A 25,519-nucleotide genomic window follows, 5' to 3' on the forward strand; every position below is an offset into this window, starting at 1 on the left:
CCCTGCCTCCCCTCCTCATCCCTGCCTCCCCTCCCCATCCCTACCTCCCCATCCCTCTCTCCCCTCCCCATCCCTGCCTCCCCCCCATCCCTGACCCTTTACTACCATCTGTTCTCCAGGCCCAAGGCCTCTTTGGACATTTGCCTTAGCTTGTAAACACTGCAACGTGTTTTACTCTCAGCTTAAAGGTGCTCCCATTTTGCCAGCAGAGGCCCCTCTGTTCAGTCTTCCTCCCTTACTCCACAGGGCAGAGGTACTGACAGGAGAACCTCTGTTCCCTGCCTCTCACAGACAGCCTGAGCCACTCTCTATTTGAGAAGAGCTGGGGTTCCAGGTCACTCAGAAGAGCACACTGTGGCCCAAGACCAGCTCTTGAGGCAGTGGAGGGGAGGTAGAGTGTGATATGGTTGTGTGTGTGTGTATGTGTGGTGTGTGTATGTGTGTGTGTGACTGTGTATGTGTGGTATGTGTATGCGTGTGTGTGTGTGTGTCTATGTGTGATAAGCATGTGTGTATGCCCTGCAGAGCCCCCCCTGGTTCTGAGAGAAGGCCTGAAGAGGACTCAGTTTATCACACTTGCTCAGCTTATGTCTTCTGTTAGGGATGGATGAGCTGACGTCCTTGTGGGAGACAAACTGAGAGCGGCTAAGCATGCCTAGTGCTACAGTGGAAAGTCAGGTCCCTTAGTCATGCCGTTTGAGTGCCAGCACTGCATGGCTTGCTGCTGGCTGCGCCTTCAAGGGTGTCGCCTCCTAGTCCTCATGCCTCATGCTCTATCCCTATTAGCTGTCTGCCCCTTGTGGTCTTTGGCCAGCCCCTCGGCCCCTTGCTGTTCCTCACACAGCCGGACACACTCCTTGGCACATGCAGGTTCTTTGCCTGGGAATCCCACATGTCCCCGCCCACTCCTTCGGGTCAGTCAGATCTTTGCTTGATTTAGGCTTGTGCCTTCTCTTCCTCCTACCGTGCTGGGAGACGAATGTCCATCTGCAGCTTTAGTGGCCTATTTAGCTCTTATCACTTCTGAACATAGTTTCTAATTTATTCTGTTTTCCTCAGTTTTCCTTTTCCCACTGTGTTTCCAGTGTGCAGAAAGGGGTTTGGCATTCAGCATTTGATACGCCACAAAGACCAGAGAGATTATAAGAAATGTTCCTTGACGATGCCTCTCTGTTCACATATATACTGTGTCTGCATGCGTGCATAAGATGAATTTCACATGAATACCATGTCTGCATGTGTGCATAAGGACACAGACAAGCTCAGTGTGCAGGGAGGGTTTTCTGTCCCCTGCCCTCTGCCTCCTGCCTGCCGTTGCCTCCTCCACCTCTGCAGATGTCCTCTGGCCATGTTCATACCTTAGCCCTTCTGCAAGCCTTCCCAGTGGCTACAGTGGAAGGACGGTCTGTCTTCCCTCCAGGTTCTTATGGTCCCTGTGTTGGTGTATGCCCTTTGGTTTCTTGTGGGTCTTTTACTACATCATCCCCGAGTAGCCCAGAGCAGTGTCCAAATACACTGCCTGGCTGAGGCTCCTGGCTGTGCTTCTTTGTTCATTTGTTTTGTTTGTTTGAAGAGAGGGTTTCTCTCTGTAGCCCTGTATCCCTGGCTTCTCTGGAACTCACTCTGTAGACTAAGCTGGCCTTGAACTCAGAGACTCGCCTGCCTCAGCCTCTGGAGTGGTGAGATTAAAGGCCTGTGCCACTATCACCTGGCCTGGACTCCTTTATGTGGGACATCCATGCTCCTGACCCAGGTTCCCATCACTCAGTATCCAGGCTGGTATGCTGCTGTTTGTTTGTTTGTTTCTGAGTTCTTTTCTGTCTCTTGTTGCTTGTGCAGGCTCTCCTTTTTACCCACACAGCATTTCATCCTCAGCCCCTATCATCTGATTTAGATTAAAAATATCTCCAGGGCAGATATGCTGGTCTACCACCATATGCATCTCAGGGATAGTTATTGAGAAGCGTGTTCCCAAGGCCGTGGCCATTGGCTTTACCTTTCTTTGGCTCTGGCATGCTGGCTTCTCCCTTCGACTCACAGTCAGTGACAGGTGAGCTCAGAAGGGACTAAGGGCATGTCTTTGTCAAGTGTACAGTGTCCCTCTCAGTTGCATTGATGAGCAAGTAATAGCTCAGAGTGGTCTCCAGGCGTGGCCTCCTGGTGTGGCCTCCTGGCGTGGCCTCCTGTGCCCTAACACTTCTGTTCCTCATTTAGAGATGGTTCTTCCTTTGGTATAACAGTGACTTAAAATGGACTTCTGCCAAGCACAGCTCATAAGCCGTTAAGCTCATAGCATTTATGGCAGTGAAGTAGAGGAATTCGAGGAAGGGAGGGAGGGAGGAAGGAAGGAAGGAAGGAAGGAAGGAAGGAAGGAAGGAAGGAAGGAAAACCCAGCTGCTTTATCCCTCCACCCTTGTTCTTCCGGTTATGCCTTGCAGACCTTGGGCAAACCCCGATTCCTCCAGGTTTCAGTTTTCTTATCTCTGACCCAGGAGCTAAGTGGTCCTTTGAGGGTCTGAACTTCCACAGGGCTACTCTGTTTAATAAACACACTGAGTTGTAGAATGTGCACACAGAGTACTTCCTTTAGCAGTTCTGCACCTTATTTTGACTTAAAAGGACACCACGTGGCGGCATTTACAACTGCCTCTTGCTGGGATGGGGAATGAAAAGTGAAAGCAAAGTCAAGACAAACATCTTGCAGGACAAGTTAAAGTAAATCCAGTTTTCAGATAATGCCATAGCTGCTTCTGTACTTATGTCGCATCTTTAAAGGAGGGCTACCTATGACATTGATCACTTGACCATTCCTTCCTATGTAAACAGAGCAGAGAGCTCTGGTCGCTGGTCGGAGGGTCTCTGAGGGCCTTACTGAGTCAAAAAAATAAATAAATAAAGCCATGGCTTGGCATTTCAGCTTCCCACCCTGGCTCAGTTGGGCTCAGAGATTCTGTTTCAAGGATGCAAGCCTAGCAGCCCAGCTGGTCAGTCAGGTCATTTAAGTGAGAAGGCTTAGGGCCCCGTGGATGCAACTGAATACTTACCTAGAATGTGTGGAGTCCTGGGCTCAGTCCTTAGGACCATTTAAAGAAAAAGAGAGTTCTATTCATGCTTCTGAATATTTTCTCCCCCACCACCACTCAACACCCCAAACTCATAGAAACAAAAGTCAGCTTGCAGCCTCCTCTGCCCTCAAGTCCATCCAGCATTTATCATGAACAAACAGTCTGTTTGGAAGCATGTCTTCTTTCTAAACCTGGAAACTCAACAGAACCTGTGGGGGCTGTCAAGATTTGTTCTGTAGCCGGGCAGTGGTGGCACACGCCTTTAATCCCAGCACTTGGGAGGCAGAGGCAGGTGGATTTCTGAGTTCGAGGCCAGCCTGGTCTACAGAGTGAGTTCCAGGACAGCCAGGGCTACACAGAGAAACCCTGTCTCCAAAAGCAAAAAAAAAAAAAAAAAAAAGATTTGTTCTGTAAGTTCTGTGCCACAGGATAGGAACCGGCTTTGTGAAGATGTGGCAGTGGTCCCTTTAAGATCTGCTGGCACTTAACCAGAGTTGGAACCAGCTGTTGGTTCTCCCTTCCTCCCAGCTGCAGTTGGCTTTTATAGGCAGTCACCTAATTGTGGCAGACAAAATGCCTGGACTCAGACCCTGTAGGTCTGTGATACTGTGCAACTCCACGCTGGTCCCTGTTGGATCCCAGGGCTCTGAGATGTGCTGTAGTCCTTCATCTTACAAATGGCACTAATGACCCGAAAAGACAGAAGCCAAATGGGACTATGGCTTCTAGGGACTTCTGGTATTCTGCTCTCAGACACGACGGCGATCATGCTCCATCTGATCTCAGGAAACGGTGTTTGTTATGTTTGTATTTAGTGACAAAGAGATGGTCAATAAAACCAGGAGGAACCTCAAATAAGCTGCTTGTTGGAGTTTCTTTCCTTTTTTTAGTGTCTCTGCTTCTGAGTAAATAGAGGCTGATAACTTTTCCCTTAATTTCCACAAAAGTATGGGACTCGCCACTCACTTCCAGTGAGCTTCAAGCTATTGTAAAATGCACAGAGTTCTTCCAATGGCCGATTGCCTCCAAGTGACAGAAAGTGCAAACTTCTCAGTTGAAGCGACGGCGTCACACTCCGCTCCAGGCAGATAATGATGTCTTCTTGCTTAAGCCATGTAGATACGATGAATAAGCTGTGGCCACAGTTTCAGTGTCAAGTGGGCGTGTCCTCAGTCTTAGCTGAACCGTGCCTTGTCCCCAAGGGAAAGTGGCCTGGTGATTCCCTGCAGTTAGAAATCACAGACCTAGGAATTCAGATGATCTTCTGGGTGTGGTAGTGCACATCTTTAGTCCCAGCATTCAGGAGCCTGAGGCAGGAGGATCTCTGGTTTGAGGCCAGCCTGGTCTACAGAGCACGGCTGGGGAGGCTAGGAGTTGTTGGAGGGGTTGGGGATGTGGGAGTGTTTGGGATTCAGATGATCCAAAATATGTTTGTTCTGACCCTGTGGTCTGTCTGTGTAAGAAGAATCAGGGCCTTGGTGAAATGCTCAACAGACTGACTTTTTTCATTAAGAAAAATGTCACATGTCTGAGGAAATGACAGAGCCAGTGAAGGACCTGGGCAGTAGCTCACAGAGTAAAGCACTTGCTGTGGGGTAAAGCATGGAACAGAGCTGGGCTCCTCAGCACCCACATAACAGAAGTGTGTTTATCACAAGCAGAGCGGAACACACTCAGGTGGTGTGTGTGTGTGTGTGTGTGTGTGTGTGTGAGAGAGAGAGAGAGAGAGAGAGAGAGAGAGAGAATAATAATTACAGAATAAGAAGCCATCAGGCAATGGAGCTGGAGAGAAAAGATAGAGGGTGGGGTGAACACACTGTATTAATGTGAAATTCTCAAAAGAATAAAAAATTGTTGGGTGTTGGTAGTATGTGGCATTTGAGAGGCAGAGGCAGGTGGATCTCTGTGAATATTCAAGGCCAGCCTGGTCTGCAGAGCAAGTTCCAAGACAGCCAGGGCTACAGACAGAGAAAACCTGTCTTGAAAAAAACCTAAATAATAATAATAATAATAATAAATAATGTATACAAAATGTAAACATGTTTAGTTTTTAATCTGCCCAGTAACCTTTTATGTGAACCCATTAAGATTGCTGTAAGTCAATCAGTTTTCTCTTTTTCCGTCTTCTGCCTCAAGACATTGGTACAAATGACACTGGTACAAGACATTGGTATAACAATCAAGAATTCATCCACATTTCTTATCAGCTCATGGTTAGTCCATAGTTATCAGTCTCTCTCTACTGAAAAAAAAAGCGAAGTGTTTTGTGTGAGTAGCACATAAGCCTGTGATCTTGGCAAATATACATATTTGATTTTTAAAATCTCTTTGTGTCTCTCTCTGTCTCTGTGTGTCTGTCTCTCTCTATGTCTGTCTCTCTCTATGTCTGTCTCTCTGTGTCGTCTCTTTCTCTCTGTCTCTCTCTGTCTCTCTATCTTTCTCTCTCTCTCTCTCTCTCTCTCTCTCTCTGTGTGTGTGTGTGTGTGTGTGTGTCTGTGTGTGTGTGTCTAGAGATGACGGCTTACTATGTGTAGCCCAGGCTGGCTTGGGGCTCACATTCTTTCTTTGAGCCTCCCAAGTGCTAGGATTAGGGGTGTGTCCCATGTCCCATTACTTTCAGCTCATTTCTCTTGGTGAGAAATGGAAACCCAGCACCTGTGCTTGCTGGCTCCCATCACATCTCAGAACCTGAACTGAGAAGCATCTGAGATCTCTGGCGGCTCCTCCTGCCTCTAGTGGTCTTTGGCTCAGAGGTTTGCACGCAAGGGGTTTCTACTGGGAGGCACACACAGGGCCTGCTGTGCTGGGGTGGAGTGTGGTGGGACGGGATCTTTATCTCATTCCAGGTGTAGCACAGGGTTGAACCCAGCACATAGGTTTTCGGTTTGTGGTGTGTGCATGGTACCTCTCTAGGCCTGCCCCCACCCCCTCCCCAGCTTTCAGCAACTCCTGGAGGAGTTAGGGACTTCACTAGGACACTTCTTTCCTCCCCTTCCACACCTGTACCCACCTCCCTGCTGTAGTTTATGGGCCCAGGAGGAGGCAGGTTTGACACAGGGACACAGTCTCTGAAGACAGCTGCAGACAAGTTAGCTCCCCAGACAGTAAAATGTAAAGAGGGGGGAGGGGCGACCTTTGAAGTTTGCAAAAAAGCATGACTTTGACCACTTCCTTTTCCTCTTCACCGGGTGTCCCAGGTATTATGCTGAGAGCAACTGCCAGCCAACTTTACAAGGAAGGATGCATTTCCGTCCCCAAGGTCTGTGTCCTCAGTGTTTAACACAGCTCTGAATGGCTGTTCACATCGCAGAAGCCCTGGGCTGAGCAAGTGGGAATGCTTGACTGGAGGTTCCTAGGGACAATCACACACTGAGAATGTACGGGAGTGTGCAGAGAATGCTCTCCAATCAGCGTTTAAACTTTGAAGAGACCACTGGCCTTGCTTTCTTCCTGTATGTTTCCCATGCATTTTCTCTGTATTTGGCCTCTTTGAACTCAGGAGGAGGGCTGGTAACCAAGTGGACTGAACTGTGTGACCATGCAGTTTCTCCTCGTAATTTCATAGCTGAGTTTTAGTCTCTGGTTGATAGCTCTTCCTTCCACTCTGTTTGCAGTATTTTTCTGTTTATAAAAGAATTCCAGGAATTTTGATTGTGTCACTTTTTGAAAGTTTACCATGAGATGTCTCGGGAGAGAGACAGAGAAAGAGACAGAGAGACAGAAGAGAGGAAGGAGGAGGAAGAGGGAGGAGAGAGGAGAAGTGAGACAGAGAGAGGGAAGGATGGAGGGAAGATAGAGAGGGGAGAGGAGGGATGAGGGAGGGAGAGAGAAGAGGGAGAGAGAAGAGGGAGGAGAGGAGGGAAAGAGGGAGGAGGGAGAGAAAGGGAGGGAAAAAGGGTGAGGGGAAAGAGGGAGGGAGGGGGAGGAGGGAGAGAGCAAACAACAACACAACAACACTTGCTTCTGAGAACTGCTAACCTCAAGAACCTGTGAAGTAAATCTGTCTCTGACGGGTTATGCTGCATCAGGAGGCCCCGAGACCCTCATTCTCTGGCTCTTCCTATGATAAAGAAGGCCAAGGGATGGAGTGTCCCGAGAATTAAATATGGGATAAATAAAGGGATTGATCTGCAAGCCAAAGCCTGGGCTTCTCTTCACTCTTGCTGATACTCCCCTGTGTGGGGAGAAAAAACAAAAAACAAAAAACAAAACAACCCTGGCTGAAGAAACTAAATGGAGGTTTATTTCGGCTCATGGCTTAAGGGGTTGTAGTTCTGTGGCGGGGAGGCAGGAGCTGTAGACTGACTCTAGGCGGGAGGAGGGGTACGCTGGTGGGGATGGGGACATCTGGGCAGGTTTCTAGTTTTTTACTGAGGTCTTGTTTGTTTGTTTGTTTGTTTGTTTTAACCATGGGTGTGTGTGCTTTTGCTAGTTTGCTCAAGTGTAATTGGCAGGAAAGGTGTGCCCTTGTTATCACGTGGGTACGGCAATCACAGGTGCATTCTGGATGATCTGTTTCCTCCCCTGATTTATGTGTGTGACTCTGCTACCAATGTCATACAGACTTCATCAGTGACACTGTGTCTTAAGCCTTCCTGTTGTCCTTTTTATTCTGTTTTAGCTTTTTTCTCCTCTTTCCAGTTTTTACTTTTCCATACAGATTACAGTACGCTAGTCTATGTTTATAAAGACTGGGCTGGAATCTTTACAAAATTATTTATGTACTTACTGTCTGTGTATGTGTGTGTGCACACGCGCGTGCCACAGAGTGCAAGTGGAGGTAACAGGACAACTGGCAGGAGCTGGTTCTTTTTGTGGCTGGGTCTCCCTCGTCTTGCTGCTGCTGTGCTATGTGCTCCAGGCTGTGTGGCCCCTGGCTTCTGTCTTCCTGACTCCACCCACTGTTTTCCCGAGGGATGCTAGGATTACAGATGTGCACCACTGCCATGTGCACCTCCAAATGCAAGCTTTGCATATGGGCTCCAGTATTGAACTAGGTTCATCTCTTCAGCTCTTGGTCGGACTCTTGGTATGAATTGTGTTTACCTATAAATCAGTTTTACTAAGTTGATGCAATCTATGAACAGGGTTAGCTGTGGTTGTTAGATCTTTGATTTGTTCTGTGTGCTTCTTTGGGTTTCTACAGAAGATCTATTTGCTCCTAAATGGCTTGTTGACCTTGTGTCTTGTTTTCTCATTTAGTTATGTTGCTTTAAGTTTTTCTTCGACATCCCTCCCAGCCCCTGCGGGAAGTGCTTATGTGTATCTTAGTATGACACGCAGAGCCCATGTGATCTCTCCCCTCTTCCACTCATTATGTCCCACTTTCTCTCTGATGTTCTGACTGATGTACTCCAGCCTGAGGTGGGGTCTAGCCATCTCACTTCTCTGAGTGAGATGGGTGGACACAGCCTGGAGTCCTGCATTGAGGGTAGGGCTGTCATGGGTGACAGAGGTGAAGGGGCCAGGACATGACTGCCAGGCTTGATGCAAAGGGCCCATCGGAGGACCTTTGTAAGAAGACTTCTCCTGTTTTCATCCAAGAGTCTTCTCGCTCGGCTCACGGAATGGAGAAAAAGGTGCCAACAGCGAGAAGCTGCCTGGAGGCTGCATCGAGGACCCGAGGAGGTGAATTTGTGGGACTCCACCTCATCTTTGGGTGATCTCTCAGCTGTTGGGCCTTGAGAACAACTTTAACCCCAGCAAAGGGTCAAAAAGTCTCAGTGAGGAATGCCTATTTAGATACATACATACACACACACATACACACACATACACACACACGTATATATACATATATACATATACATATATGTGTATATATGTATATATACGTGTGTGTGTATGTGTGTGTGTGTGTGTGTGTGTGGTCTATCTCAGGCTTAGGGACTAGCACGCTCCCCCATGCTCCCCCAGCTCAGATACTTCCTCCATCCCTCCTTCCCCTCCAGCCTCACAGTCTCAGAATTTCAAGGTCTATTTTCTTATTTTTAGACCATCCTCCTACCTACTAGTCTATCGTTTTGAATTTAGTTGTATATAATTTTTGCTTTTGTTGTTTTTAAAGCAATTTCTGGTGTGGGGATATAGCCCAGTGTTTGACTAGATAGAACTTTAACATGCTTGAAGTCCTGGGTTTGATACTCTACCACTGGGGGAAAAAAGTAAATATTTAGATAAATATTAATATTTTTCTCACTTTTTAAAGAGTGGTGTAGTTCATAACAGTGTGTTTAGGCTTTTAAAATATTATCCTAAACAACGCACTAGCTACTACCTTTAGCAGTTATAAAAAATAATGACATTTGTTCTTTCCAGTGTCGGGGTGGTACAGGCTCTCTTGAGCTCCCAGTTGTCCATCTCTTGGTGCTGTCTTTTGAGATGAAGGCAGAATAGCTTAAGTACTGACATCACACCTCCAGGAATGTGAGGCTGAGGAGGAAGGCGAGGGTGAAATGCCCACACACCACAGGCACTATAAACCAAAGATAGAGTACGTGTTAACACTTAACCATCATGAAAAACAGGACAGGGGGACAGCTACCACATGTGGCTTGCTTGCCACTCTGTACTAGGGTCTCACAAAGGGGTCTGTGTCCCCATGCTTGACAAATTCAAATGCTAGCTGCTAGGTGGGTTGTGAGCATAAAAGATGTGCTCATAGTGGCGAAATGCATCTTACAGAACAAGATTATGTGTAAGGCAAAGACGGATTCCCAAAGCAAGATGTATCTTAACCGGTTGTATCAGATGTATTTCACCTCCCTTGCTAACATGGAATTCTCCAGAAGGTAAGTTCTCCTCCCCTATGACAGGATCTTGGGGTTCACTCTGCAGCCCAAACTCAAAATCCCACTGGATTATGATGTGAATCACTGTACTTAGGTTCCCCCTCACTTCCTCTCTCTTCCTCTCTTCTTTCTTCTTTGCTTCCTTCCTAACCCTCCCACCCCCCACCCATACCAAGCCTGACTAAGGTAGGCCTACATAGGTCAGGACTTTAGCGAGTGCTTCTATGACTCCTTTATGGTCACCTTAACTGGTTTTTTCACATAGACACCAAGGGATTGTCATTACTAAACAGCCTCTTATAAAAGGAAGATCGAACGTATGATCCAATCACCAGGGAGAACCTACTGTAGTAAAAGATAGAACCAAAGGCTCAGGCACTCTGTGAGGCTGTGAAGGAATTCGGGAAGGAAAAGGCAGAGGTGAGGCCAGGGGCTCATCCTCTACCCAGGGTGGGGATCACGGAAGCTCCTTGGTGGGTGTGAACTTGAATGCAGTACTCAATCTAGCATGAGCACTTGCTACTAGGATAGACGCAAACTTACCTGTGCACCAGCAGGGCCTCTGGGCACTGTTCCCTGGAAACCAAACTGCTAAGCGGAGTGAAAGTGTGTGAGGTCAAAGTGCACATAGTTTGTCAGTAATAGACAAGGCAGAGGTACGGCAAATATTTACCAGCAAACACGCTGTACTGTAGTCAGAGGCAGCCTCTGCACGCTGCATGCACTTTTCTGTAACAGCGTGGAGATTCGGGCACTACCCTCACTGTCCTCAACCTGACCAAGGATGCAGTGAATCCCAGTGTAAGGTCTAGGACCTAGCCTGAGTTGCCACCTGAGAGTTGAACTTGGGCTGTCTGACTGGCCTACCCTGTGAGCTCAAGAAAACAAGGAGTTAGGGCAAGTGCTGCAGGCTGTGTATACCAGTGTCCATGACAGATAGGAAGCTGGCTTCCAGATTACTGAGAAACCAAGTCCCTCATTCAGAGTCCACAGAGGAGAGGCCATCAGAGTCTGTGATAAACTGAGGCTGTGGTCTTTCTCCTTGAAGCATCCAAAAGCATCATCCAACCTGTTAAAATGTCTTGTATTTGCAGCACCGGAGGAGGTCGGTCCTAAAGGAGACCAAGTTCTTTTCCTCCCCTCCCCCGACCCTTCTGGGAAATCTGTTCTCCCTCCACTCGGGTGTTTCCCATGAAACATTTAACAGAGCATAAACCTGGGAGAAGCTTAACAGATTCTGGTGGCAAAGAAGCCACTAGCTGGTCATTTGTGGGGCGGTGGGTGGTGTCCGAGGGGAGTGTTTCCCTCATTTAGGGACCAATTCTGGCCCCACTATTAGCATTTGAATCAGGCAGCCGTGTTGTTCTGATTGAACAGAGAAGGCAAGCCTTTGTTGTTGCAATTTAAGGAGTAAGTTGTTCTCTTGGTGTCCTTTAATCAGCTGGAATGAGGGAAATAGCAACTGCTGCTGTCTGGTCTGGGAGTGCTACCAGGCCCACCTCTAAGGCCCCCTTGGTGTGAGCCCCGGGTCCAGCAATGCTCAGGATTGGGTCCCTGCCCATTGCCGACATTTCCCTCAGAACCTCTTTCAGTGACATCAAAATATTCTCGTTGTATGGATTAAGCCAATCGACATAGTCTTGGGAACACAATAGGTCCAGACCATAAAGCCAATCTGCAGACCCCCATTTCCCACGTACAAGGGACCTGAGGCCAAAGACAGGGACACTTGAAGGCCTAATAACTTCATGCTCACAGCCCAGCAGGTAAAAGACCCCTTCAAGGGCATGGAACTATGTACAGCCCTTTGCGGTATTTAACTTACATGACCTGGGAACTGTAAATTACTTCAGTAAAGTAAGAAAAGCTTCAGGTTTTTGGTTAAAAGGATGGAAAGGGTGCATCTTCAAAAATCCTCCGTTTTCTTCACTTTTTTTCTGAAGTTGGCCCTATGGTTTGTATTTTCTTACACTGAGCACAGAGGTTATGTAAAGATGGGGGATTCTTGAGAATGGAAGTGACTTCTGGTACCCCACTGAGGGAAAAGGAAGCTGTGGTCTGCTCCAGTCAGAGCTGACTTGGAGAGTTGGCTTTGTCTCTGTGACTGCATCAAGGAGGCTGCTTTCTGCAACTCCTGCTCTCATTTGTGCCTTGCTCCTGCCCTCCTACTCTCCCGGAAATGGGAAATGGCTGCCCTCTGAGGCCAGCTTCAGTCTCTAGGAGGCCCTGTGTGACAGTCCTCTCCCACCCACCCTTGGTGCACACAGCAAGTAACCCTGGAACTCTGACAGTTACATTCTCCAGCTGGAGTTCCCTCAAAGGAGCCACCCAGGGTCCTAATTAGCGAGCACCCTCCCAGAGGCGGGTCTTCTCTGAGGAAAGCAGTTTGTCAAACAGCTGTTCCCAACTGATTAAAGACTGTTTGCTTCTACCTAGGTGTTTGTTGTTCCCTGTGTACAAGGACAAATGTCACCTGTCCTGTCCTAGCTCAGCAGAATCCAGTCCAGACTGCTTGCCTTTGCTCCCTGGTGACCCCACAGATTAGCTCTGAGACCTCCAGCTGTGTTGTGAGCTCAGCTGAGCCCCTTGGGCATGGGTGGCCCACTTCTTTGCCTCAGGTGTTCTGGGGACACCAGGAGCAGCACAGGAGGCAACAGAAAGTATCCACAGGCCTGGTTTATGGCCACACTCTTCAGCCAAGTAACACAGTGTGGCTATTTATTGGTTCTCCAGCCTAGGACCTCAGAAACAGCCCCAGGGTCTGGCAGGGTGACACAGAGGCAGAAGCAGGCAGATCTCTGTGAGTTTGAGGCTAGCTTGGTCTACATAGTACTAGGCCAGCGGGGGCTATGTAATGAGACCTTGTCTCATAAAAACAAACAGACAGAAAAATAGTCCCAATTTGACAACTTTGTATTTTTCCAGAGCTGGTCTGAGAACGCATGAGAGTTCCCAGGAGGACTGTTAATGGAGGGATGTCCCTGAGGCGACACAATGAAGTATGTTAACCTGGGACAGAGCCAAGGTTTATTCAAGAACCTGGTTCTGGAGCTAGTCAAAGATGTTAAGGAAGTTCCCTACCATGCGTATATGTGCACACATGTGTACATACACACAAGTGTGTACACATGATTGCACACACATACACACATGTACAAACACTCATCCGTGCACACATACTCGTGCATACATATATACACACAGACACACAGTATCCCATTTGTCTGTGCTCAGCACAGGTAAGGGACCCTGAGTGCCCAGTGCACCTTTCCTTCGTGATGAACAGTGTGTAAGGTGCACTTTATAACAGAGTATCTTCGTAATGGCAGACAGCCCTCATCCCTCACCGCAGAGCTGAAACTGGCTCAGAGAAGCTAGTAGGATCCATTAAAAAAAAAATACAGTCAATCATGTCAGAGGGTACTATCCCATAAGCCTGTTCTAGGAGCCTTCCCTCCACCGTAGTGTGTGCTTCAGCTGCAGGCTCTTCCAGAACAGGCCCATGTTTGTGACAAACTTTATTGTTAATACATGGTAAAAATGTCCTCTGAAACCCATGCCATTTGTACAGCATAACTGTGTGCTGTATGAGAGCTGTCCTGTCAGTGTGGCCTCCTGCAGGATGACCCAGCCAAGGGCGTCCAGCCTGAGGACATGTGACTGCAGCCTCTGTGTACTCAAGGGGTGCCGAGCCTGACAGCTTCCTCTGTGTTTGCTTTTCTCTGTTTGGTACCACCCGGCCAGACTGCTGGAGAGAGATGGCCACTTTGCAGACATGGATGCTGAGTATAGGGCTAGAAGCCTGGTAAGTGGCCTGTGGGCCCAGGGGTAGCACCAACCGCATCCGTCCTGCGTGGATATAGGATTGGGAGGTACAGAGGGAGCAGGGATGGGATATATACTGTCTCCTGGCTACAAGATCCAGTTCCATTTTCCTGGGCTTGTTACTCAAGTCAGGATTTAGGGGTAGAGGTACAGCTGAGTTAAAGATGTGCTTGCCTCGCATGCAAGAAACCTTGGGCCTAAACCCCAGCATCGTGTGAACAGGGCACGGTGGCACGTACCTGTAATCTTAGCACTTGGAGAGGTAGACGCAGGAAAACTGAGAGTTCAGAGTGATCCTTAGCTACACAGTGAATGTGAGACCAGCCTGGGCTACCCTGGGACTCTGTCTCAGGAGGAAATTATCAAGACCACCTTAAAAACAGTACAGCGCCCAAACCACCCCACCTTCCTTCCCCTGGTCTTCTGCTCTTTCCCACACTACACTGGGTCAATAGGACTGGTTATAGAGAAAGGATGGACTCATGTTGCAAGCATGAAGGCAGACCCGACTGGTAGCTGTTGGTGATGTGGTATAGTTTTTTTTTATAGTGGCACATATTAGTGAAACGTTTCAAATATGAATATATAGATCATTGCTTACCACCCCAGTTCTGATCTAAAATCCATTTCTCATGTTCTCAATGATGACGACAAAATCTAAGTGTTTTTTCCTTCCCAAGCTGGATTACATGATCCCAAGGGGACATACACTGGCAGATCTTCCACCAAGAGAACCAGGGGAGGAGAACTCCCCAGCCCCTGGCCAGCAGCCTCGAGCAGGACCTGCCCTCCAATTTCTGAAGTGCCAGAGCCCAAGAAGTCCACAGAGAAGTCCTCACCTGAAGACAGGAAGACACCTGTGTGGCACGTGAGTCACCAAGCAATGAGAATAGGCCCAGGGAGATGGCTCAGTGGGTAGAAGGGCTTATTGCAGGTCTGATGATCTGAGATCTGTGGGACCCACATGGTAGGAGAAGGGAACCAACTCCCACAATCACCCTTTGACTTCCACATGTCCTTGTACACACAGGAATGTGTACACACACACAGAAGTATGTTCACACATATGTGTCTACACATAAACACACTTACACACGCACACATAAGTATGCATGGACATACATGTATACATACACATGGACACACATGCTGGCATGCGTACACACAGGCATGTACATACAAGCACACACATACACATGCACACACACATATACATGCACATGCACACACACACATGCACATACATATGTACACATGCACCCATGCAGGCATGCATACACATATGCACATACATGTAGGCAGAGCACATACACAAGAACTAAATAAATGTAAAAAATAAGTCAGAAATAAGAAGCTTGTAAAAGCTAACAAGTAAACAACAGAACTACCAACAGAACTTTACCATGGGAGATAGAAGAATTTGAGGTAGGGGAGAAGTGAGAAGTGGGTAATTCGGATTTCACCCCCAGGTTCCCTCCCACTTTGGGCCTCTGCCAGCCTCAGAACACTTTCTCCACTGTCCTTCCCAGGGGCCCTGGGTTGGGCAGGTGCCTATCTCTGCTGCCTCCAAACTCCACAACAGGCTTTCATCTCTGAGTTAAAGTGTGACCTGCTATCTCCTGCCTGCTACTCCCACCTTATGAGAGACACCCAATGAGATTCTTTCAGTTTTATCTAGGCCAGCCCGGTCTTGAGAGTGAGTTCCAGGACAGTCAGAGTGACACAGAGAAACCCCATCTTGGGAAAAAAAACTAATTATTAATCAACTATTGATTAATTGATTGATTAATTTTAATTATTACAGTGCTGGGGTTGAATCTAGGATCTTTTCATTATCAGGCAAATGCTATACCAACTGAGCTATATACCCCACGCCTGCAGTTTCTCTTCTCTACACCTCCACTCTGGTCCCCACTGTGAGGCATGGTTGGTGTTGCATGTTGACACAGGTGGACTTAACTCTGCTTCCTTTTTCAATCTCAAAGAAGCTCAGTGTGTTTCATCACCTTATATACCGTATACATGATGACACCTGCACCTTGGGCTGTTGGAGGACTCAGTTCAGTGATGTGAACAAGATGTCCTCCATCACATTTGTCTGTGACACCCGCCCTTTTAATGTCCTGCCCATTTATGTATCAGTTGCCACTGGTATCTAGTCCATACCTAGTTCCTCACCCTCCTGACCAGTAATCTCATATGGGAGAAGCGGAGGGCTGCAGGCTATTAGTCCTCACTGGTCATACCAGGCTAGACCCAACTCTCTGCTTGTCCTGTTGGATCCTCCCTAGGTGTGGACACTTGTGTAAGACAGCAAATCACAGGGACCCTCAGGTATAGGGTCATTCATTGCGAGTGCTCTCTGAGCAGACACTTCCTGTCCAGCTTCAGCCTGACCCCCAATGCCCTCTGATAACCTGCAGGGTGGTTTGTGGACCGACACTTTGGCTGCACTCCAGCTTAGTGAGGCTTGGTAAAGCCTTCCAGTAGAGCACTCCCTCCAGTCCTGTGTTACTTTAGTAATAAACGTCTGTTTTTCTGTCTGGAATCCTTTCTAGAATGAGTGCAATGAGGAGAACTGGCATTTCAGCAAAGTGCCTTGTGACTAAGAATGAAGCTATCACACACCTTCTTATCCTTAAGGGCCAGCTTGCCAGGGCTGGAGAGATAGCTCAGGGGTTAAGAGCCCTCATTCTTGCAGATGAACCAAATTCAACTTCCAACACTCAAAATTATCCATAACTCCAGTTCTAGAGGACCAGATGCCCTCTTTTGACCTCTGAGGACACTAAGCATGCACGTGGCACACATACCTGGTGGGAAAACATTCATATACATAAAATAAATCTAAAAACATAAATCAACGCAACTTTCTGGTCAGATTATTTCAGGCAACACAGGAGAGTCTCGAGTGCTGCCAAGGCCCTGGCACCGTGCAGGTGCTGATGGGTGAGGACCAGTGTTCCTGTCTATTCTAGAGCCTCTATGATTTCTGGTCTCCATAGTGACATAGATGCCATTCTTGTGGGCTCCTTTGCAGCACCATGGCTGTGCACAGGCAGGGTCAGAGTAATTGGACTCAGCTGCCTGACTTTGTTAGGAACCATCCTGTGGTACTTCTCTAGGAGATCCCCAGGGGCCACCTACACAAAGTGACTTCAAGTTTAAGCCAACATAACTGAGGGGAAAATCTCTCATTTCTTTGGATTTTCATGCAAGTTTCAGGACAGCTGATATTTACACACACACACACACATGCACATACAGATACACACATGCAGACATACACAGACACATACACATACATACATAGAGTCCCAAACACATGCAGAAACATACAGAAACTCACACAGAAACACATGCGGGGACACACAGAGACACACATAGATATATGCCTTCACACGCGCACACACAGAGATACACACATGCACACACTCTTTTACACACAGACATCTATACTCACACTTGCACACACATGCCCTTGTTATTTGACATTTGCTTCTATTTCTCTGATAAGGACCTTTGATAAGGATTGGAAGAAGGGTTTAGAAGCAGGCACTGTCTTAGCATCTTTGTCTCTCAAACCATCTCCAAGGTGGTGCTGTTGTGTACAGAATGCCAAGCCGAACTTTACTGAATTTGTTAGGGTTAGGGTTATTGTGATTTCGTTCATGGTCAATTCCAGTTTGCACTAAAATATCCTTGTGGGTTCAAGTTATTTAAAAAGAAGTTAGAGAGCCCATGGCTGATCTGCTCTGTGGCAGACACACCAGGAGAGCAATGTTCAGAGCCCAGTCAAAGAGGAACCATTCTGGGAGTGAGATGGTTAAGTCTCATAGCTTTGAGGAGATGAGAACCTCCTTAAAGCATACCACATTTGAATGTGGATACTATTGTCTTGGAGAGAGGACTCTATTGATTATTTTTTAATTATGGTATTGACAGGGGTGGAGAGATGGCTCCACAGTTAAGAGCATCCACTGGCTACTCTTAGAGAGGACCCAGGTTCAATTCCCTACACCCACATGGCAGCTCACAACTGCTTACTACTCCAGTTTCAGGGGATCCAGTGCCCTCTTCTGGCTTCCATGGGCACTGCATGCATGAGGTTCAAAGACATAATGCAGGCAAAGCAGTCATACACATTAAATTGTTTTTTTTTTTAACTACATTGAGCAAGTCTGTGATCCCAAAAAGTTAATGTTATAAAGATGAATAAAATGGGGGAAAAACCCTTTATTTTTCAGGAAAGATGTCTGCACTGGTTGTTAACAGGATTTTGAGTTTGTGTACAAAAAAAAACCAGTCTGAATGTCATCTATAAGAGAATTTCTCCTCTCTTTGCTTTAGGAGCAAGCTTTCAGAACATAAGAGGGGTACACTTGCTCCTGCCGGGGTGACCCCAGGCCCCAGGCTTACAGCACCTCTGACCCTTGCACACATGATCCGGACCCATCCTGTGGTGGTAGGTTCCTGTTTTCTCTCTGCCTGTGCTGGGTGGAGACTGTAGCTCTCCCTGAGATCAAAGGACAGATGAGAGCAGGAGATGGTGGAGGACCGGGAGGTGGGCAGAGCAGGATGCCAGCAAGTGTGAGATTTCTGAGGATTTCCGGGCTACAGATTAGATGGGCCAGCAACCAAGAGATGAAGTATGGGAGATGTTGAGCTAATGATAGGCACCAGAGAGGAATGAATAGCTCTCTAATGGCTTTCAACTCCCTGGGTGAGTTGGAGCCAATAACTCTGGGTGAGTGTGTATTAGCAAAGTTAGCACACAGTGCAACCCTCAGAGTATATTGTTGAGAACAACGAAAGAGTTTGTGTAAATATCTGTTATTTTTTTTTCTTTCTTTCACTGTAGGAGGCCAAGACAGCAAGTCGATACTGGGTGAACTATGTGGATGAAGAATAAAATTTTTTTTTATAGTCATTAGATAAAAATCCAAACAGGAAATGACAGCTTTCTTTTTTTTTGGTTCTGCATTATGATAAGCAGTGAAGTTGGTATCTGGTAAAGATGGTGGTCCCTGACATGAGATGCCTGGCACTTCTTTCTTTATAAAAGTGACACCATCATGCAGAGCCTGAACCGTGAATTCTGATGACGGAGATGGTCAGACAGACAGCAGCAGCAGGTGGAGCACACTCAACCATGAGGCTTCAGCCCGTGGTCATTTACTTCTTCTGACTCATGGTCCTCCTGCCTGGTGCTCTCTTTGCAGGGTCTTAAATAAAATAAGCTTGTTTTCTTTCTTTAAAATTATTTTTTTAAGATTTATTTATTTATGCATATGAGCCCTCTATTTGTATGTATGCCTACCTGACAGAAGAGGACATCAGAACCCATTATAGATGGTTGTGAGCTACCATGTGGGTGCTGGGAATTGAACTCAGAATCTCTGGAAGAGCAGCCAGTGCTCTTAACTGCTGAGCCTTCTCTCCAGCCCTTAAAAATTATTTTTGAAACAGCTTTCAAATGACGAGTAAGGATAAAAAGGCACGAGAACAAATCAAGGTTGTTTGATAAAATGAGGGTGATAAATAAGAAAATATACTAGATAGAAGTAGATTACAACAAGGGGTTGGATTAGGCATACCAGAAGATGGAATGCGTGAGCCAGAGAGGCCAGAGACGGTCGGATGTGAGCATCACAGACACAATGCTGGCCCAGTGGAGCTGAACCCTAGGTCCAGCAGCGATGCCGGAGGAACTATGGAAGGAGCTGTACTGAAGAGACAGCTATTTCCAGAAGAGATGGAAAATATCAACTATCAGATTTAGGGAACAAAAAAATCACAAAGACTAGTAGAAACGACAGCACTGTCTGGGGATGTGGCTTAGTGGGAGAGTGCTTTACTTGATGCTCAATCCCCAGCACTGTGTTCAATCCCCAGCACTGCAAGAATACTAATAAAAGGGGGGTGGGGGAGGGGTGGCGAGCACTTAAAAGCCCTGGCTGTTCTTGCAGAAGACCTGGCTTTAGTTCCCAGAACCTACATGGTGGCTCACTGGATTCCAGTGTCAGGGGGCTGATGCCCTTTTCTGGTGTCTGTGGGTATTCTATGCACACGGCACACAGACATCCATGCAGGCCAAACAGCCATACAAGTAAAAGATGAAGAATAGTTTTTTAAAAATTCATTCAGGTGTTGTGGACACACTTTTAATCCCGGCACTCAGGAGGCAGAAGCAGGTGGATCTCTGAATTTTAGACCACCCTGGTTTATAGAAGGAGTTCCTCTGGGCAGGCCAAGTCTACTGGGGGGAGGGAGGAGGGACAAACAAACAAAAAGAAAACAGAGAGTTCAGAAAAACAATGCAGGTCTCACCAAGGAATAACACCCAAAGTGCAGACAGCTCCCTAGTGAAGTAAAAGCAGATTCTTAGAGAATCTTTTTAAGAGGTAGAAACCCTTAGGAGTCCTAGACAATTCAGTCAAACCCACCACTTCCTCTGTCTAAGAAAATAAGAAAATATTAGGCACACTGGTTCAGCCATCGAAGTCTGCAGATGCATAAGGAGACAATAAAACTCAAATTCTCTAGAGAAAGGGCCTGAGGAGCCGTTCCCAGCTCCTCCTGTGCAGACAGCATGTCCTCCTGTGAGGGCAGTGTATCCTCACAAAGCTGGAGTTACACAGTTGTCCCTCACGACACAGGCAACACTCCTAAAAACACAGTGGCAACCGAGTCTAGTAACATTCTGCCCATCTCAGTAACTTCTTCCCACAATAAAAAAACAATAGCAAATTTTGAAAGGAGGGGAAATCTTTGAATTAAGCATGTATTTAAATATGTGTAAAAAACCCAGTGTGTTCAACAGTGATCCAGTACAGCCTTTTCTTTTGAGGTTAGGAACAGCACAAGACTTCACATCATTTCCTGTGCAATACTGTAGGAGAAGCTTGACTCACACAAGGGCAGAAAACAAGGGAAAGACTATAATCGTTTATAAGTTTTTATTTATTTTATGTGTACAGGTGTCTGTGTACCACATGCACACAGTGCCTGAGGAGTCTAGAAGGGGATGATGGATCCCCTGTAGCTGTATCTACAGGTGTTTGTAAGCTGATGTGTCAGGGCTGAGAGTTGAGCCTGGGTCCCCTGGAAGAGCAGGCAGTCCTCTTCCCTCTGAGCCATCTCGCCAGCTCTATAGTATACAGATTAAATGCTATAGGGAAACTTAGCTATATTTAATGATTGTAAACATTTCTTCAATGAATAAGCAGATTTTTTTAAAAAGTTAACTTTTAAATGTGTGTGTGTCGTAGAGTTTTACTGCTGTGAACAGACACCATGACCAAGGCAACTCTTATGAGGACAACAGATAATTGGGGCTGCCTTACAGGTTCAGAGATTCAGTCCATTATCATCAAGATGGGAGTATGGCAGCATCCAGGCAGGCATGGTGTAGGAGGAACTGAGAATTCTACATCTTCATCTGAAGGCTGCTAAGAGAATATTGGATTCCAGGCAGCTAGGATGAAGGTCTTAAAGCCCACACCCACACTGACACACCTACTCCAATAAGGCCACACCTCCAAATAGTGCCACTCCCTGGGCCAAGCACATACAAATCACCACAGTGTGTGTGTGTGTGTGTGTGTTCATCCATGATTGACCAAACATATCTAATCTCCTTGTGCTGCAATTACAGGTGGTTGTGAATTGGGGACTGAGTGGGTGCTAGGAACCAAACTTTGGTGTTCTTAAGAGCAAAGGCACTTTGCACTGTTGAGCCCTCTCTCCAGTCCAGTAAACAGAACTTTAAAGATACTTGAATACCTTTAGGTGAGGCTCTTGTCTCAGGCTCAGAAGGTCCCGAGGAGGAGAAGACAGACTCAGGTTCTGAGCTGGCGCTTGCAGGTTCCTCAGAAGGAAAGCAGGAGCCATGCTCCGGTCCTTGTTTTCCTGCCTGCACCTTCTGAGGTGCATCACCACTGGCCATGTGGAAGCCAGCTGGTATTTCAGGAATACAGTTGAAATCACCCTCTTCATTTTATAGCCCTTCAAGGAGACAGTCTGTGCTTAACTTTAAGAACAGAAGGAAAAGCTGCCACCTTGGAAGATTTTGATGAAGTTGAAGGAATAATTATATAAATATTTCATGAGGAAAATGGACTATCAAGTCATATTGGAAATAGAATTGTAATCTGTAGAAGTATATATTTTCACGGATGAGTTGTCTGATCCCTTGGGAAAATCAGAAAATTAGTTACAGGGTAGAGCTAGGGATGAAGGCAGAAAATAAGAAGGTCATAGAGTTTCTTCATTCCATTCTGATACATTGCATACAGCTAGCTTGTTGTCGGTGCAACAAGAATATTCATAAGAGGTGTGTGTGTGTGTGTGTGTGTGTGTGTGTGTGAGAGAGAGAGAGAGAGAGAGAGAGAGAGAGAGAGAGAGAGAGAATATGATTCTCAGATTTCAGATTTTAGGGTAGTTGAGATGGGAAAATATGTTGAGCCCATGAGTTCGAGACCAGCCTGGTCAACATGGGATTGAGAAAGGAGGGACAGAAGGAAGGACAGGTGGGAGGAGGGAGGAGTGAAGGAAAGGAAGGCAGGCTGCCACTTTCGTTCCTTATCAGCCAGTGAGCAAGAAAAAGAACTGGTCTGAGTAAACACAGTCTGTTAGCACTGCTCTAAACATCAGAGGTCTGCGTACACAGCACAGAACCCAGAAGGTTGAAAACTAGCCAAACCTGTTTATCCAAGTTAAGGATTCCTTGGCTCAAATGCTTGTGACCAGAAGTGTTTAAGACTTGAGTCTTCCAGGTTTTGGAATATTTGTACAGACTTTAATGGTGGAGCATCTCTCAACATCTGTCTCTTAAATACCTTGTAACAAAGGCTGGAGAGACATCTCAGTGGTTAAGAACATTTCTCTCTCTTGCGAAGAGCCCCAGGTTCGATTCCCAGCACTCACATGATGGCTCACAACCATCTCTAAGGCCAGTTCCAAGGCGTCTGATGCCCTCTTCTGATTCCATGGGTACTACACATGTGATAATGCTTACATTCACACAGGAGGAATACTCAAACCCACACAATAAGGTAAAAGAAAACATAAAATAATCACAACAACAAGAAAACCTCACCTTGTCATCCAGTCAGAAGAGCTACTTGGCAGTCCAGAGATGGTGGCTGGGAAGGAGAGCAGAGCTGGTCCTGCCCACCTCTCAGTGCACTTTCCTGACCCTGTTTCTGAAGACCTCTGGGTCCCAGCTGGCATGGAGCTTACCCATAGCCTGGAGGGGTGATCCAGGGCCCTCTTTAAACTTTCATCCATTTCTGGTATGATCATCAACTCAGGGATAACTTCCAAGAGGTGTTCCACACTGGATTAAAACTGAAGTTACGGGCTGGAGAGATGGCTCAGTGGTTAAGAGCACTGACTGTACTTCCAGAGGTCCTGAGTTCAAATCCCAGCAACCACGTGGTGGTCACAACCATCCGTAATGAGATCTAATGCCCTCTTCTGGTGTGTCTGAAGACAGCTACAGTGTATTCATATATAATAAATAAATCTTATAAAAAAAATAAAACTGAAGTTATGGGCCTGGGGAGATGGCTCAGAGACTAAGAACTGAGCTACTCTTCCAGGACCTGGGTTCAAGTCCCAGCTCACACATGGCAGTTCACAGCTGTCTATAGCTTGAGTTTCAGGGAATCCGAAGCTCTCCTCTGAGGTGTGAGAATTTGATTCCTGGAGTCCATGTGTCAGGAGAGACCTGACCCCCATAATTTGTGCTCCCCACCTCCATGTGAGTGCCGTGAATACCTGTGCCCACACACATAAATACACAAACATATATGTGCATACAATGTTATGTCTCATTACATAGCTCTGGCTGCCTTGGAACTGGCTGTGTAGACCAGGCTTAGCCTCAGATTCACAGAGATCTGTCTCCTCTCTGCTACCATGTGTACTGCCATGTTGAAAAACAAACAAAAAAACCAATGAATTTTTTTAGAAAATAAAGCCCTGGGGAACTGGAGAGGAGTTCAGGTCCCAGTGTCCAGGTCAGCTCAAAACTGCCTGTACTTCCAGCTCCAGGGAGATCTGATCCCTCTGGCTTCTGTAGGGCCCTATGTGTGCCCTAGCACACACACACACACACACACACCCTATGACACACTACCCACACATATACACACACCCCATACGCACACATACATCACACCACTTACACCCACACTCCATACCATACACCACACACAAATACACACAGTCCACTATACACTACACACCACACATACACATACACCACACCACATACATACTATACATATGCACACATACACACATACCACACCATATCATACCATAACACACACACATATACACACACACCATACTGTAATACACACACACATATACAAACACACCACACCATACATACTACACATATATATCATATCATACTGCAACACACACACCACACCAAACACACACCTACACATCCCCACACCACACACACATACACACACACCATACACACACATACTCACACACCACACATATATACACATCATACCATATCATACTGTAACACACACATATACACACACCATATCCTATACACACACACCACACCACATACACACCCCCACATACACCACACACACACACCCCATACACTCACACTCACATTCATAAGCACTGAAGAGTTCTTGCAGGCCTGAACAGGGCAAACATGACACCATCAGGTCTTGCCCTTCCCTTAAACCGTTAGATCACATTCCTGAAGCTAACCACCAAGGTCTGTTTCCTTATTTGACTACTTTCTTATGCTGACTCATTCCTGGGGCTGGTCACCTCATTAAGGCCCTGCAATCAAAAACCTCCATTTAGCTACCTTAATTAAAATACATAATCAGAACCTACCAACCCACCCCAGCTCATTCCAACACAGACATCCCAGTTACTCCTCTTAAATTTAACTCCTGCAAAGCTGTTTGCTGCTGTTCCTGCCAGATTCAGATCACCTTGTCTCTTTGCTCTGCTTGGAAATTGGTATTGCTTGGGTGTGGTTTGTGCTTAGTCTGGGGCCCCTCCCACACACTATTCTGGTACCATCACACATAATTAATAAAAATAATGGTCATGTGTAGTGTGTATGGTGTGTGTGGTATGGGGATATGGGGATATGGGGGTGTGTAGGTGTATGTATGGGTGTGGTATGTGTGTTACAGTATAATATGGTATGTATATGATACAGCGTTAAGAGAGAAGGCAGATCTTCCTGCTGATGTTGTCTTTTGAACTGTCCCGTGTCGGTTTGCGAACCTGACGCCTTTAGAGTCATCTAAGAGGAGGGAACCTCAGTTGAGAAAATGCTTCCATAAAATCAGCCTGTGGGCAAACCTCTAGGGGATATTCATGATTATTAATTGATGTGGGAGAGGGTGCTGCTACCCCCGGGCTGGTGTTCCTGGATTGGGTAAACAAGCCGAGAAAGTCATACAAGAACAAACCACTAAGCAGCCCTCCTCTGAGGGCTCTGCTTCAGTTCCTGCCTTCAGATGCCTGCCCTGATCCCCCTGGAGGACGGAGTACAAGTTACCAGCAGAATAAACCGTTTCTTCCCAGATTGGTTTTTGCCCTGCTGTTTTTTTTTTTTCCCCAGCAATAGAAACTCTGATAGATAAACTGGTACGGGGGTTGGGGTTGGGGGGTTGGTTGCTGTGGCAGACTTAACTATGTGTTTGGGAAGACGATGGTGGCATTTGAGTTTTGAGCTGGAAAAACCCATGGAGTACTCAGCTCAGGGGACTGCTCTGTGGGTGCCTGGAAGAGTAGCGCATATGACAGAGGCCTGGCTTGTCAAGTTTC

The 25,519-nt window shown here is 46.7% G+C and overlaps 1 protein-coding gene across 1 annotated transcript in view; it reads left to right on the forward strand.

The window, feature by feature from the left end:
- The window catches only part of LOC114634017, a 50,390-nt gene extending 31,449 nt beyond the window's left edge, over positions 1 to 18,941 (forward strand). The window contains exons 6-11 of the mRNA XM_028782641.1: positions 8,610 to 8,693; positions 9,750 to 9,856; positions 13,601 to 13,661; positions 14,362 to 14,549; positions 18,032 to 18,146; positions 18,543 to 18,941. Of these exons, the coding sequence (XP_028638474.1) occupies positions 8,610 to 8,693; positions 9,750 to 9,856; positions 13,601 to 13,661; positions 14,362 to 14,549; positions 18,032 to 18,146; positions 18,543 to 18,593 (606 nt within the window). The 3' untranslated portion in view covers positions 18,594 to 18,941. The remainder of the gene's footprint in view (positions 1 to 8,609; positions 8,694 to 9,749; positions 9,857 to 13,600; positions 13,662 to 14,361; positions 14,550 to 18,031; positions 18,147 to 18,542) is intronic.
- Positions 18,942 to 25,519: the final 6,578 nt, after the last annotated feature.

The sequence above is a fragment of the Grammomys surdaster genome, unplaced genomic scaffold, assembly GCF_004785775.1.
Source record: "Grammomys surdaster isolate TR1022 unplaced genomic scaffold, NIH_TR_1.0 810, whole genome shotgun sequence".
NCBI lineage: Eukaryota > Metazoa > Chordata > Mammalia > Rodentia > Muridae > Grammomys > Grammomys surdaster.